At 55.0% G+C, this 14,061-nt stretch overlaps 1 protein-coding gene across 10 annotated transcripts in view; it reads right to left on the bottom strand.

Annotated features, from left to right (window-relative positions):
• Positions 1–3,280: 3,280 nt before the first annotated feature.
• CACNA1B (calcium voltage-gated channel subunit alpha1 B) overlaps positions 3,281–14,061 on the bottom strand; it is a 174,984-nt gene continuing 164,203 nt past the window's right edge. For 9 of the 10 annotated variants that reach the window (XM_047700142.1, XM_047700141.1, XM_047700144.1 and 6 more), the window contains 8 exons: positions 12,516–12,623; positions 11,672–11,784; positions 10,540–10,667; positions 9,072–9,207; positions 8,784–8,900; positions 7,461–7,668; positions 6,963–7,207; positions 3,281–6,578 (listed from right to left, as the gene is read on the bottom strand). In XM_047700142.1, the coding sequence (XP_047556098.1) occupies positions 6,048–6,578; positions 6,963–7,207; positions 7,461–7,668; positions 8,784–8,900; positions 9,072–9,207; positions 10,540–10,667; positions 11,672–11,784; positions 12,516–12,623 (1,586 nt within the window). In that variant the 3' untranslated portion in view covers positions 3,281–6,047. Of the gene's footprint in view, positions 6,579–6,962; positions 7,208–7,460; positions 7,669–8,783; positions 8,901–9,071; positions 9,208–10,539; positions 10,668–11,671; positions 11,785–12,515; positions 12,624–14,061 lie in introns of those variants that run through there. The other variant, XR_007122284.1, reaches the window with a different exon arrangement.

Genomic DNA, 14,061 nt, shown 5'->3' with positions numbered 1-14,061 from the left:
ATAACCCTAGTCTACTCATGAGGAAAACAAGTAAATCTGAAAAAATGTCACAGCCAAGAAGAGCCTAAAGAGACATGATGGGTCCATGTCACGTGGTGCCCAGCATGGGATCCTGGAGCAAGAAAGGTAGAACGGAGGGAATTTAAGTAAAATACAGACGTTAGCTAAAAATAACATATCAATATTTGTTCATTAATTGTGAAAATTTTGTAGAAAACTAGAAAAAGAGGGGAAATTAGGAGCGGCTGTGTGGCTCAGTCAGTTAAGCATCTGCTTCTCCCTGTTAAGCCTGCTTCTCCCTCTCCCTCCCGCTTCCCCTGCTTGTTCTCTCTCTCTCTTTCAAATACATAAATAAAATCTTTTTTTTTAAAGGAGTAGAAATTAAAAGTCAAATAAGAGAAACCTATTGCATCGGACAGAAAGCCTAGAGGAAATGGGCAATTTCCTAATAAGAATGCACATTAACGGGCGCCTGGGTGGCTCAGTGGGTTAAAGCCTCTGCCTTCGGCTCAGGTCATGGTCCCAGGGTCCTGGGATCGAGGCCCGCATCGGGCTCTCTGCTCAGCGGGGAGCCTGCTTCCTCCTCTCTCTCTCTGACTGCCTCACTGCCTACTTGTGATCTCTCTCTCTGTCAAATAAAAAAAAAAAAATCTTTAAAAAAAAAAAAAAAGAATGCACATTAACAAAATGGACCCTAAAATAAGGAAAAAACAAGCAGATCACTTAACATCCAGGGGCCTCTTGCTCCTGCTGGTTCTCTCCTCCCTGTTCTGGGGTTTTCCTCTCCGGGGACAGAGAAGCAACAGGAATAGAACTGTTCCGGAGCTCCCCTGAGATCTGACCCCACCTTCTTGTCTCCCCCCAGCTATGGCCCACCCTGTGAGGACACCGTGCATGGGAAGTCTCAGGGACTGTCAACCCTGATGTGTCACCTAGCACTCTGGATGGCAAGGGACTGGACATATTTACTGAGGTAAAATAAATATTTTAAAGATTTTATTTATCTGTCAGAGAGAGAGAGGGAGAGAGAGCGAGCACAGGCAGACAGAATGGCAGGCAGAGGCAGAGGGAGAAGCAGGCTCCCTGGCGAGCAAGTAGCCCGATGTGGGACTCGATCCCAGGACTCTGGGATCATGACCTGAGCCGAAGGCAGCTGCTTAACCAACTGAGCCACCCAGGCGTCCCTAAAATAAATATTTTAAATGGTAGAAATACATTAATACTTGCAAGAAACAAGAGTGGGTCTAGATCTGGCAGGCCCAAGGACTCATACTCTCAGAGTATGAGCTGGACCCTCTCCAACCCTCCATCCTGCTAAGTGCTCTGGGGAGACCCCATTCACGGGCACAGTCTCTCTCACTGCATCTGGGGCCTCCCACACCTCCAGGCTGACATCCACTCACCATCCATTATATTAGGAAGGGTTTCTCTTTCCCTTGGGTTCCATGAAGTCATGACTTGAAGTGTCTTTGGCCTGGCTTGGGTCACACTCTCATCCTTGAAGCCATCAGAGCACCCAAAGGACAGAGCATGGGGTTGGGTAGACTTGGATCATGGGTCCATCTTTGAGGGGGGTGGAATGTGGGGTCTGCCCTCTGGAACTGTTTGGATGGGAGGCAGGTGAGATGTGGTTCCCAAAGGGAAGCTGAGATGCTGGCCTTGGAGGTGAGAGCAGATGCTGTGCAGGGAAAGCAGCAGATCCTGCACTGGTGGGTGACTACAGGGCTGTGGAATCTGAAACCCAGGGAAGGAAAGGGTCTACTTAGGGTCAGGGGCTGCAACTGCCCATCCAGCGCCCTTCCTGTCCTCCCACGATGGCAAGACACTCTTCTAACTGCTGAGAAAACAACTTTGCTGTTGGTGGGAAACTCAAGGCTCCTGCCCTGGGCATTGGGTCCTCCTATCTCAGAGACTGGATGGCACACAGGCCTCACTTGTGTCCTTGGGAGGAGGGAAGCCTGGGAGTCACCCCTGCCCCCCACACACATTAATCACCCAAGCCCAGAGAACACACTGGCTCATTTCCAGTCTCTTCTCTCTCCTTTACAAAGCGCAGACACCAAATATGAGGATGGTCAGGAAATTATTGCTCAGTGAAGTCATGGGAGGCTCAAGGATCATTCCACACCTAGAATCCACACGTGGCACACCTTCTGGAGGCCACAGTCCCTGAATCATGCATGTGGCTCTCTGAAACCACACAGTCTCAGTGAGAAAACTGCTCACTGGGAGACACAGTTAGTCCCATAACCTTGATTCTAACAAATATGCATGTCCAAGGTTTACATATCGGGAGGCCAAAGGACAGAAGAGCCAGTCTGCTGGACAGCTGTTGTGGCCAGGGCCACATCCAACACTTGGAAGGTTAAGAGACTGAGGGAGGACGTGCTTGTCTCAACCACGCAGATGTTGGGAATGGAAACATCCTGTGGGGCTGTCTACACTGCCCATGGACTTACTACATTCCAGGAGCACAGTCAGCTCAGTAACTGGCCATAGGGGTTGTCAAGACCATGCCTGGCCTGAACTGGAGGACCACAGATGCTTCCTGAGATGGTGAGAGGCCAAGGGCTGTCCTGTCCACTGTTCACTGTTGATCCACTTGGATGGGACAGAGGATCTAGCCAGGGCCAGGAGAGCCCCACCAGCCTGCAAGGAGAGTGCACCTGGGGGCAGGTAGGCCACTGTAGTCAGTCCTTTATCAATCCATATGTGTTTCCTCAGTGCCCTCGTGGGTCAGGGTGGTGCTGGAACTTGTGGCTGCCCAGGCAGAGTGTGGCCAGTGGCACCTTCACAGGTGGGAGGGAGGAAGACTGTGTATGACCTCTGAGGCCCTTACAGCTCTTGACTGGGCTTGAGCTGGATCTGAAACAGTGACGAGCTATTACAGTTTTCTGTTAAAGCCCAGGAGCGAGAGGCCAAAAACCAATGTTCCAACTCACCTCTGACTCACGTGCGACCCTGGGTGAGTCCTGTCCATCCTGGAGGCGTAGGGAGATGGAGGAGGGGGAAGAAAGCTGATTACGCTTAAACCTAACCCAGACCATGGCCCTGATCCAGACACTGATCCTGACCCCAGCCCATGACTGTCACCCCAACCCCACACTTGCATCATGAACAGACCCAAAAAAGTTTTAGAGGGTTATTTTCTCCAGAGAGCGCCTCAGCTGTGCACTTCTGCCCGCGTGCCCATGGAGGCAGCCCAGACTCCTGAGGACACACAGATTGCTGACTCCCGCGCCCCCTGCATACATCACCCGGCAGCATGGTGGGGTTTGATTTGATTTTTTGCTAAGTTTTATTTTAATCCAAGGACTTTGATTCATACAAAATGTCATTGTAGAAACAATAGCAGAATCCAAAGTCTGGGTGATCAATATTACTCAGGCAGCAAACTCATCAATCACAGGATTGTTTTAAAGCAGGTCCCAGTTGTGTTGCATGGTTGGGACTTCTTTTTGGGTTTTTTTTAACACTGTTCTTAAATATAAAGTTTTGCAACAAACCTTTGATTTATATCAAATATAATTAAAAATTAACAAATGAGTACATTGTATCAAAAAGTACGAAGATATACATTTCATGCACATACTTGTATATATGTATATATGTATATATTTTACATGCACACATAACTTATTCAAACTACAGCCACTGCTTGACTGGTCCAGATGCAGACAACTGGTTAATGCATTTCAAATTTGGCAACTCACTATGAGATCTCAGTGGAAACATATGATAGCTGAGAAGAGACAATACAGAAACAAAACCCAAAGTCAGGAAAACAAGACACAGTATCTCCTCCCCCACTCCCTGTAGTTTTCACCAATTCCAGTGTCTAGAAGAATCCAGACAAACTGGTGAGGCTGTGCAGGGCTACAACAGTGATTCTCCACCCACCATGGCCTTGGAAGCAGCTGTGGTTCTGCACAGAATGGATACATTCAAAATAACATGGGCCAGAGATGAAACATCAGTATCAAAACACACATCCTTCCGCTTTGCAACAGGTGCACAGCTATTTCATGCAGGCTGAGATACCATTCCAGTTATCATTTCCTATTGCAGTAAAATACTCTGTAATCTTAAAGTTTCAGAGTGTTGTGCCTTCCGGTAAGGAAATTCTATAAAATGGTTTGGTCACAATCGTGCTGAAACCCTAGAACAGGTGGTGGTCTGATGTGATTTAGTTCTACTGAACATGTGTCTTTTGTTGCATAGCCCTATGGGTTAGCGACACCCACTCACTGGGACACACCTCCACACAGAGAAACTCACACACACATCACAGGCCAAGTTTCTTTAAGGTGAGTCATGGGGCGACAGCCAATGGGAACACTCAAATGATCCAGCAAAGCGATCATCTGACGTTTCCAAACATGGAGGGCGCACCAAAATCTAACCATCTAAGTACTCCTTTGGTCCACGAAACAAAGGGTCTCCCGGCATTTTACCCACAGCCTCCTAACTCCAGTGTTTCCCCTTTGAGAGTGGCCATGAGGTTGGATTTCTCTTTCGCTTTCTGCTTTCCCATGTCTTGTGCCACAAACAGTGCCGGGCTTCGTGTGCCTCCCACCCGAGCCACAGTCTCAAAGCTTCTTCCTGCGTCACTTCCTCTGAGTTTTGGTCTCATTCATTCAGGGTGTCCCAAGTGCCGCATCTGTTCAGACACAGACCCTCCCTCCTGCCCCCACCTCTCCTTCTTCCCAGTACCTCTCCCTCTCTCTGGCCTTCTCTGAAAAGAAACTCACGACAACAGACATCATGCCCCCTTTGGCAGGCATCCCGTCCCTGAGATTCAGATGTGCAACAGACTGAAAACACCCCACACGAGGACATGCTCTACGCTGCTGTGTGGCTTCCCAGGAAGCCCTTTCACTCGTGGGAGGAAAACGGGGAAATGGTCGCTTCGTTTCCAACTACAGCCGTCCCACTGGATGTTATACGAGTGTTCTCCACTGACACCAGCCTTGCACCTGGTCGATATCTGGAACTGGGAACAGTTCCAAGGATTCACCCACGCTTCACGCAGGCTTCACGTCACCGCCCCCAGGAGCCTGGCACGAGAGGGCTCGGAAGTCAGGCACTTGGTCGAGAGCAGCAGGGGCCAGGGGAGCTGGGGGACCACCCAGGCTGGACGCAAGAGCGTCTCCTCACACAAGAGACACACACACACACACACACACACACACACACACACACACACACACACACACCAAAGAGCTGAGAGCTTCCTACAGGTTGGATTTTTTTTTAAGTAGTATTACTATTTCCTTCCCCAGTTTTCTGTTTTTCTCTTTTTTCTAAATCAAGTATATGGAATTGACAAAAGAGGGAAGAGTGTTGTGATTAAAAACCAAAACCAACAGCCAGAATTTTTTCCAGATTTGGTCCCTGTCAGGGTTGACAGCATCTGAGAGAGGACAGAGTGTGTGAGTGTATTTCTGGTGTCCATTTGTGGTTTCAGGTACAAAGAGCCACGCCAGACGTGTCTGTGTTTGTGGGCGCTGACAAGAATGCATGGAGCCACGGCACAGGCTCCCAAGACTGCTGCTGGGGACCGTCAACTCTGTCTTGTCTGGCCAGGCATTCAAACATGCCAGGCTCCCCTGTACCACAGACTTGGATAAAGGATGGCCTCCGCGAGATCCAGACCTCCTCAGAATGGCTCCAGACACACACCCCAGATGCTGGGACCCATCACACAGGATTCAGACTGGCAGCGTCCTACTTAGCACATGCGGCCACTTCCCGTGTAGGGTCTGTGGTATGAGACCCAGGCAGGCAGCCTACCAGCAGACAGAGAGAGCCACATCCCTCTCTGAAAGGGCTTTAGGACTTGGTCCAGTGTGAAAGAGGAGGTGGGGTGGGGGGGTGGGGGGAGCAGCGGGGCCTCCCCCCAGCTGGCCCCAAAGGCAGGGCCCCTCCTCCCAGGGGCTGCTGCCCCTGCCTCGGTGCCCCTGAGTGTCCCCAGGAGCCCAGCGTGGATGATAAAACTCATCGACGGAACGCGGCCGCTGTGCAGGTGCGTGGCGTGGGTGGTACAGCTAGCACCAGTGGTCTTGGTCTGGGTGGTGGTAGCTGTGCCGGGCCCGGCCGCCCGAGCTGAGTCCCAGAGTGCAGTGGTAGCCGTTGGGCACGCGGCGGAGTGGGTGGGACTGGGAGGTCAGAGAGGACACGTAGGAAGTCCGGGAGGAGCGGCCTGAGTTGGTGGCCACAGCCTCCTCGAAGGTAAGTGTGTCCTCAGGCTGGGTGCGGGCTGTGTCCTCACTGTCCAGACGCTGCCCCAGGTAAGGGTCAGAGCCGATCCTAGAGCTGGCGGCCAGGGGCTGGCTGAGGGGGTCTCTCTGGAGCAGAGCGTTGTGTTCAGAAAGGCCACGACTAAGCCGGCCTGGGGAGAAGGTGGGGAGGCTGGTCTGTGCCCCAGCGAAGTGGACAGGCGAAGAGTTGGCCGTCTTATAGGTGACACTGGGACGGGGGGTCAGCGGAGTCTGGGGGAGCTGCCTCCGCCCGCCACGGCCAGGGGTGCTAGCACCGGATGTCGACAACAAGGGGCTCCCATTCATTGAACCACCACCCTACAAGAAAGCAGAACAGAGCAAAAAAAGAAAAAAATGAAAGTACCAGACCAGAGGCCAATGCAGGCGAGAACCGCTGGGGGGAGGGGCAGTAAGGCGTGGAGAGAGACAGGCACCCTAGGAGGGAGACTGGTAGGGTGTGTGGTGGGGGAAATGTAGCTGGAAACAGTGGGTGACAAAGGGACAGGCACAGCTCAGGGAGAGGCGAGACCAGAGGCCAGTCCAGGGCAGTTGGGACGGGAGGCCTGGGCTGGTGGGGCAGCAGTGGGGCAAGGAACTGGGAGTACAGACCCAGGCCAGGGAACCAGGACATGAAGGAGGATTCAGAACATGGTGGGGAAGGGGAGTCTCATAAGGAGGGGCAGCGAGGGGGTCCTGTCTTACCCGTCTCGGGGGTCCTGGCTCCTGACCAGCTGTTGGTGATGTGGGGTGGCTGCTGAGAGAGGGTTTGGGATGCGAGGGCTCACGGCCCCCAAAGCGGTCACAGGAGTAGAAGCGCTGCTTCTCCGAGGAAGAGGAAGAAGGCTGCCTCCGCTCCTGGGATCGGCCCCGCTCCTGTCTGCGCTCCCGCCGGCAGCCTGTGGGTCCCTCTCCCGGGGGTGGGCCTGGGCCTGCAGCACTGCTGGGTGCTGGCCGGAAAAAGGGGAAGTCAGCACAGAGAGCCAGGTGGGGAGACAGACCCCCAGCCCAGACCTGGTCCCCATGACTAGCAGGAGGACCCAGGGTAAGAGCTGAGGTGGGCGGGTGGTCCTGCCTGGTCCCCCCAGACCTGCGACTCACCACCCCCTACTCAGGACTGCTTATGTGGTCGAGGTACAGAAAAGAAGAGGGTCTCAGACCCCTGCCCCAGGCCCTGGACATCTGAGGGACCCCTGCACGCACCACCATCTGTGTCTGCAGACAGGCTGGGCCCCTTCTCCAGGGACTTCTGCTTCCTGTCCCTGCGGCGATGGCAGCGGTGGTGGTGGTGGGGCACAGGCTGGCTGGCCGGGGCGCGGTCCAGGGCAGCGTTGCAGAGATGAGCCACATGCGGGCGCTGGGGCGCCAGTGTGGAGATGGACCGCTTCATGGGGCTGGCACTGGGGGCCGGCTGCGGGGTGGGGGGTGGGGGGGTGAGGGGGTGGGTGTGGGAGGGCTGTCTGAGAGAGGAGTCTGGGGTTCCAGAACCACCAGGCCCCTCCCTCTCCCTGGAAAGCTCTTCCCCACCCAGGCCCACCCTTTCTCCCAGAGCACACTGCAAAGTTGCTGTCCATCTCTGCCAGCAGGGCGCAGAGAACTGTTGGCCTCAGTGTCCCGGGAGGACAGGGAGGATGCCAGGAAGAGGGAGGCTGGGGCCGGGCTAGGAGAACACTGAGGGGGTACTGCGTGTGATGACTCTGCTGGGCCAGGGTCACGGGGCTGCTGCCCTGAGCTGAAATCAGGACCCATGGAAATGGGCCCCCCACGTGGAGCAGACCTACGGCTTCCACTCAGTGTCCTCCAGCTGGCCGCCCTGCTGGCCAGGGTCAGGAAGGGGAAGAGGGCAGGAGCCACCAGCAGTGGGACACAGAGATAAGTTTAGAGGATGAAGTCATTTTGAACGTGCAAAGCCAGGAACCACAAAAGAGGTAGGGACAGGGCCAACCCCAGGTCAGCGCTGAAGGTCCCAGGCCCCAGGCCATGCTCTTCTAAAGCCCCTCACCTTCCCAGCAAGTGAAAGCAGGGCTCCCGACCCAGCCTCAGGTCTGCAGGCCCCTCTCTGAGTCCTTGTGAAAGGGCACGCAGCTCCCTTGCCCTAGAACGTCCCTGCATCCCCAGCAGGGGATGGAGCTGGGAGCTCCTGCACACCCAGAGAAGGAACAGGGCAGATCATCCCCAGAGCTTCGACCGGGCAAAGGGAGGACCAAGGTGTGAGGCACCTTATGCACTGGGGGGAAGGGGGGTGCACTAGAGAGGGAAAGGCTGGGTCAGGCACACTGGGCCACAGAATCCCAAAAAGAGGCTGACCACAGGTTGGTGCTGGAGACTCTTGGCAGGCCTCAGAGGACTCTGGCCGTTCCTCTTGAGTCCATCATGGAGTCCTAGGAGTCCCCAACAGGGCCGACAGAGTCCAGACTGCCATAAGGTGGGGAGCCTTCACAGGGGACACAAGCCCTCCCCAAGCTAGGTTTCCTCATCCCCCACTACCCCACCCTTCCATGACCCTCACCCTCCCAGGCCACCCACCTGAGTCTCTGCAGCCAGGCGGGGCATGGAGGCTGCTCGTCCCTGGCTCTCCAGACCAGGCTGGGGTTCCCCATCAGGACCTCTCAGGGCCACGCTCTGCCTCTGGACATCGACGGCCTGGGCACAGAGCGGCCCACAGTCACGGCAGCCCCCACTCCACTCTCACCTTCTCCCCCTCCCCCGGGGCTCCCTGCCACGTTCCTGCCATCTCCCACCATCCCTGCCTCACCCCCACCCCTTTGTTGTCCTTCATCCTCAGCCTGACTCCCCAGCCCCAGGAACCCGCACCGGTTTTCCCGGCTGCACCACTGGGATCTCTGTGGAGTGGCCACGCTCCAGGGATGTCCTTGCCTCACTGGGCACCTCCTGGGTCCGCTGAGTGCCCCAGGAAACAGACTCCTTGATGCCGCTCTCTTGGGTTTGTCTGTAGGGCAGACGATTGTCCTGTTGGCTCAGAGGCCTGTGGGCCCCGGAATGTCCACCGAGGACCTGGCCCCAGCCTGCCAGGAAGCTACACTAGCCCTTCTGCCCAGGCTCAGGAGCAGCCCAGCGGCGCGAGGCCCTCCCGTGCAGGCCCCTCAAATGGCCACAGGGCAAGGGGTGTGGACCCAGCGCCAGGCTCGGAGCCAGAGAGGGCCCCAGAGAGGAGTCCGAGGGAGGGCTGGGCTCAGCCAGCAGCTCCCTCAGCCCTAAATACGGCCTCCTGCGTGTAGCTGGAGCAGGGGTGGTCCTCAGCAAGGATGAGACCACACGTGTACGACGTGCACAACGCCCAGAACGGACATCCTGTCTATGCTTGTGCCCAGCAAGCCCTGACTGCTGCGTTACGGGCAGTTTAGGACTCAGCAAAACCTACCTCATTAACAGGGCAAGACCCACAACCAGGCTTCGAAGAAGAGCACCCAAACCTGTGCCAAGGAGAGGGCGTCGGGAGCCCTAAGCCAGCCACGCCCGGTCTGCTCTCCGGACCGCACCTCAGCCCCTGCTGCATGAGGCAGAGCAGAAGCCCCTCCCTTGGCACTCAGCCAGTGGTCCGTGTGAGCCGATGGGGTGTGAGCAGCCACGGGACTCTGCTGGCCCCAGGGGGTGGCTAGAGCAGAGCAGCCCGCTGTACCACCCCTCGGCAACACACAGCGCAGGACAGGTCACTGCTCTTTCACAGCACTTGGTTTGGGTGGTTCATGCCCAAGAATTATTGCGGCAAGAGTTAGAAGACAGGCGAGAGGGATGTCACCAGGTTGTGTACCAGATACAGCTGCTTCAGAAAGCGCGGCCAGAGTGGACATCTGAGGGGAAGGCATCTTAGAGGGGTTCGGAAGACTGGACACACACAAGCCGTCAACAGAATGCGGTGGGGATTGAGATGGAAACAACTAATTTCTCAACGGGCAGGGAGGGAGCAGAGGCAGAGGCCCCTGCCCAGGAAGGCAAATGGGCACACACGCTGGGAGGGGACAGTCTGAAGCCGCTGACCTTAGTACCATCAAAGGCACCTGTGTCACGTTGGGAATCAGCTCTGGGGACCACCACAGACTGCTCCAGCAGCCGACCTGGACCAGCTTCCAGGCACCACCCATGGGGAACCATCTGGGTGGAGGTGGGCATGGGGTGGACAGTGGAGCCCGTCTCCCAAAGTGGCGATGGGACCTGAAGGCTCCGTGTCCTGAGGCCATGCCTGCAGAGAGCCCCTCTGGGAAGTGCCGACACCAGGAATCCTCCCTCCTCCCAGCACTGCACCCCCTGGCCAAGTACGCACACGGCCCCGCCGTTGCTGAGGGAGGCAGAGCTCTTCTGCCGAAGGAAAACCCGGGCTCCTCGGAGCACCGCGGGCTGTGTCTGCTCCAGCGTAGCCTTCAGAGGGTGGAAGAGGGACACAGGGCCCATCTGCAGAAGGGATGCAGAGAACAGGAAGAGCTCTAAGGGCAGAGACAGGTGCACCAGGAAGCTACCATGTCCCCGCAGCGTGGGCTGGTGCTCCTTCTGCCCTGCCCCAGCCCTTCACAGGAGGGAGGCAGAGTCTTCCCCCCAGCCTGGCCTGTGAGTGACATCAGCAAAGTCATTTCACTTCTTGGAGCTTCAGCTTCCTCACCTACAAAATCTGGGGACTGCACCCACTTAGAAATGGCAAAAATATTTCATCTCATCAACTTGGATTGACGGGCAGAGGCCGCATGAGCCCCAGATTGAGCAGAATTCTGAGGTTTCAGGCCTTGGTGGGGGGGCAGGGCACGGGTGGGCATCTGCAACAGACACAGGAACGGGGGGCTGTGGTATGGGTGGGCATCAGATAGTTCCCATTCCAAGAGGGGTGACTGTCCCTGCAAGCCCTGACCACCAGGCAAATTTCTAGACAAGAGAGTCTACATATGGTCACTGGTGCTTTGGCTATGTGGGCAAGTTGTTCTCTTTGAAGGGTGACATCAGGAAGACGGGGCCCCAAACCAGCCCAGTCAGAGTCATGGTGGAAGAAATCATGGCCTTGGACCCATCAGTTTGAATCTCTCTGCTCCCTGCCGTGTGCAGGATAAGCAAGTTCTCCTCGCACATCCCCAAACAACCTCCTCGAGTGTTCTTCAAACTTTCTTCTACTACTTAAAAAAGTGGTATGTCCAGGGAACATGTTCTCAGCCCCTTGTCTACTGCTCCCAAACACTAGCTCTCCAAGTCAGGGGACCCCAGGACCAGCAAGAGACCAGCCACTGGAAAGCAGACAGGCTGCACGGAGTCTCTGACTTTGGGGGCGGAAAGGTGAAGCCACAGTTGGGACCCCTCCTCCTCCTTTTCCTGCCGTGCAATCCCCAGGAGGATGTGCGTTCCCTCTGCTGTCGAAACAGCTAACGGGTGTCAGAGCCTGAGGGTTACTTCTTGGGAATCCTGAAACCCAGTACCTGGGACAGGCCTCCTGTTGCCTGGTGAATCTGATCTCTGGTGGTCTTGTTCTGTTTGTAGAAGTCGAATATCATCAGAGCCGCGTACACTTTTCCCACAGTCATCTCATCGGCTGGAAGGGAGAAAACAGAGGATGGCGTATGGCGGAGGAAGGTGGGGTGGGGTGGGACAAGGGAAGAGACCCCACCATGAGGAACCCTGTACACGCTCAGGAAAGGGCACAGGGCTTGGCCAAAGTTGCGCGGTCCCCACATGGTGTCTTTGGACACTGGGCACATGCTCCCAGGAGCTGTATTGACTCTCCACAGGGCCCCGCATCTCCTCCCAGTTAAGTGGATGTGGGGTTTAATCTTTAAGCCCTTCTTCTCTAACAGGAGTCTCCCTGCTGTTCTCTGAATCTTTTTAAGTACACCCCCCCACCAGGAATGTGGGGGACTGTGGCCAACAGAATAAGCCCAGGTAATCCCCTCCCACAGTCCCTATGCGCCCACTCGTAAGACCATTTCCCCGCAGGTGGAATCTAAGTCTAGACTATCAATGAGGTCACCCTGGCCCAGGGGTCCCGGCACTGCCTCTGGGTAGGACACAGAAGGGGGTGAACAAGGGGAGTTTCTTTTTTTTTTTTTTAAGATTTTATTTATTTATTTGACAGAGAGAGATCACAAGTAGGCAGAGGCAGGCAGAGAGAGGGGGAGGAGGAAGCAGGCGCCCCGCTGAGTAGAGAGCCCGATGCGGGGCTTGATCCCAGGACCCTGAGATCATGACCTGAGCTGAAGGCAGAGGCTTCAACCCACTGAGCCACCCAGGTGCCCCAAACAAGGGGAGTTTCTTTCCCTTACTTACGTTTATGGGGTGGCACCAGTAAATCCAGGGTCTTCTGGGGCAGATTGGCCCACACAGAGGAGATCTCCTTCCTCAACTCGGCATCACACTGGTGCTGCTTGGTGCCGGCTGGGGCGGGACAGGGTGTGGAGGGGAAGAGAGATGTCAGCAGCCGTCCCATAGCCCCCTTGGGGAGTAGGCAGGGAGAGGTGTGGTGTAGAGGGAAACAGGGCAAGGACAGTGCTAGGAGAGAGGGCGGAGGAGGAAGAAGCGTGGCCACGTCGGCCATCAGAGCGCCCCTGATGGGCTCCTGTCTGGAGACAGAGGCCTGCGTGCATGGGCCCTGGGAGTGGAGAAGGTCACGGTGGCAGTCCAGCCCTTCAAAACTATCGAGTGAACACCCACCCATGCCAGGTACTGTTCTAGGTGATGGAACAAAAGCAGCTGCCTTTGTGGCACGACGTGGCTTAATAAAGTGGCAGCAAGTTAAAAATCTAGGGTGTTGGGTACAGAAGAAGCCAAGTAGGAGGGATGAGAAATACCAGGAGGCCTGCCGTGTTGGACAGGGTGGTCAGGAAAGTTGTCGTGTGTGCAACGACCCTGAAGGCAGAAAGGGACCAGGGTGTGTCACACAATGAGCCAGGACAGCAAGGCTCACTGAGCAGGGCATGGGGGTTGGGCGTTGCAAGGAGCAGATGCTGAGATGGGAAGCAGCAGAGGGATAAAATACTGATTTATCTTTTTTTAGCATCAGGGTTAGTGTGGTGTGCATACAGTGACACTCACCCTTTTCAGTTATCCCATTCTGTGAACTGCGATAAACCCATGAAGCCACATATCCACCCCCACAATCGAGACGTGGGACCACGGCCAAAGCCCCTCCATGCTCCCTCTGTAACTGACCCTTGGCCTTCTCCTCCCCTCCCCTCCCTCCCCCTCCCCGTGTGTTTTTTGTCCGGTTTATGTGGCCTTCTCCAGAATGCCACACAAATAACATCACAGGGTGTCTTGGTTTGGGGAGACTTCCCCACTCAGCCCAGTGCATTTGAGACTCATCTGTGTTGGCAAACATGTCGGTAGTGTGTTTCTTTTGATAGCTGAGGACTATCTTACTGTATGGACAGACCACAATTTGCTTATCCATTCACCAGTCGTAAACACTTGAGTTGCTTACATTTGGAGGTGATTATGAAATAAAGCTGTGAACCTCTGCATCTATGGTTTTGTAAAGATGTATGTTTTCTTTTCTTCCCACTTAGGAGTGGGATGGCTGGGCCAAACCATAAGGAACTGCCAAACAAGGGTGACAAGAATTCCATATTATGCATTCTCACCAGGACTTAATACTGCCCCTTTAAAAAGTATTTTAACCATATTAATAACCATGTAATGTTACTTTATTGTGGCTTCATTTTGGATTTCTCTAATGACTAAAGTTACTGAGCGTCTCTGTAGCTGTTTACTTGCCTTCCATATATATATCTCGGTGACATGTCTGTTCAAACCCTTTGCCCATTTTTATCAGGTTGTCTATTTTCTTATTACTGAGTTGCGGGAGACCTTTACC

Source organism: Lutra lutra, chromosome 13 (assembly GCF_902655055.1).
Source record: "Lutra lutra chromosome 13, mLutLut1.2, whole genome shotgun sequence".
Classification (NCBI taxonomy): domain Eukaryota; kingdom Metazoa; phylum Chordata; class Mammalia; order Carnivora; family Mustelidae; genus Lutra; species Lutra lutra.
This window is presented reverse-complemented; position numbering and strand designations above follow the sequence as displayed.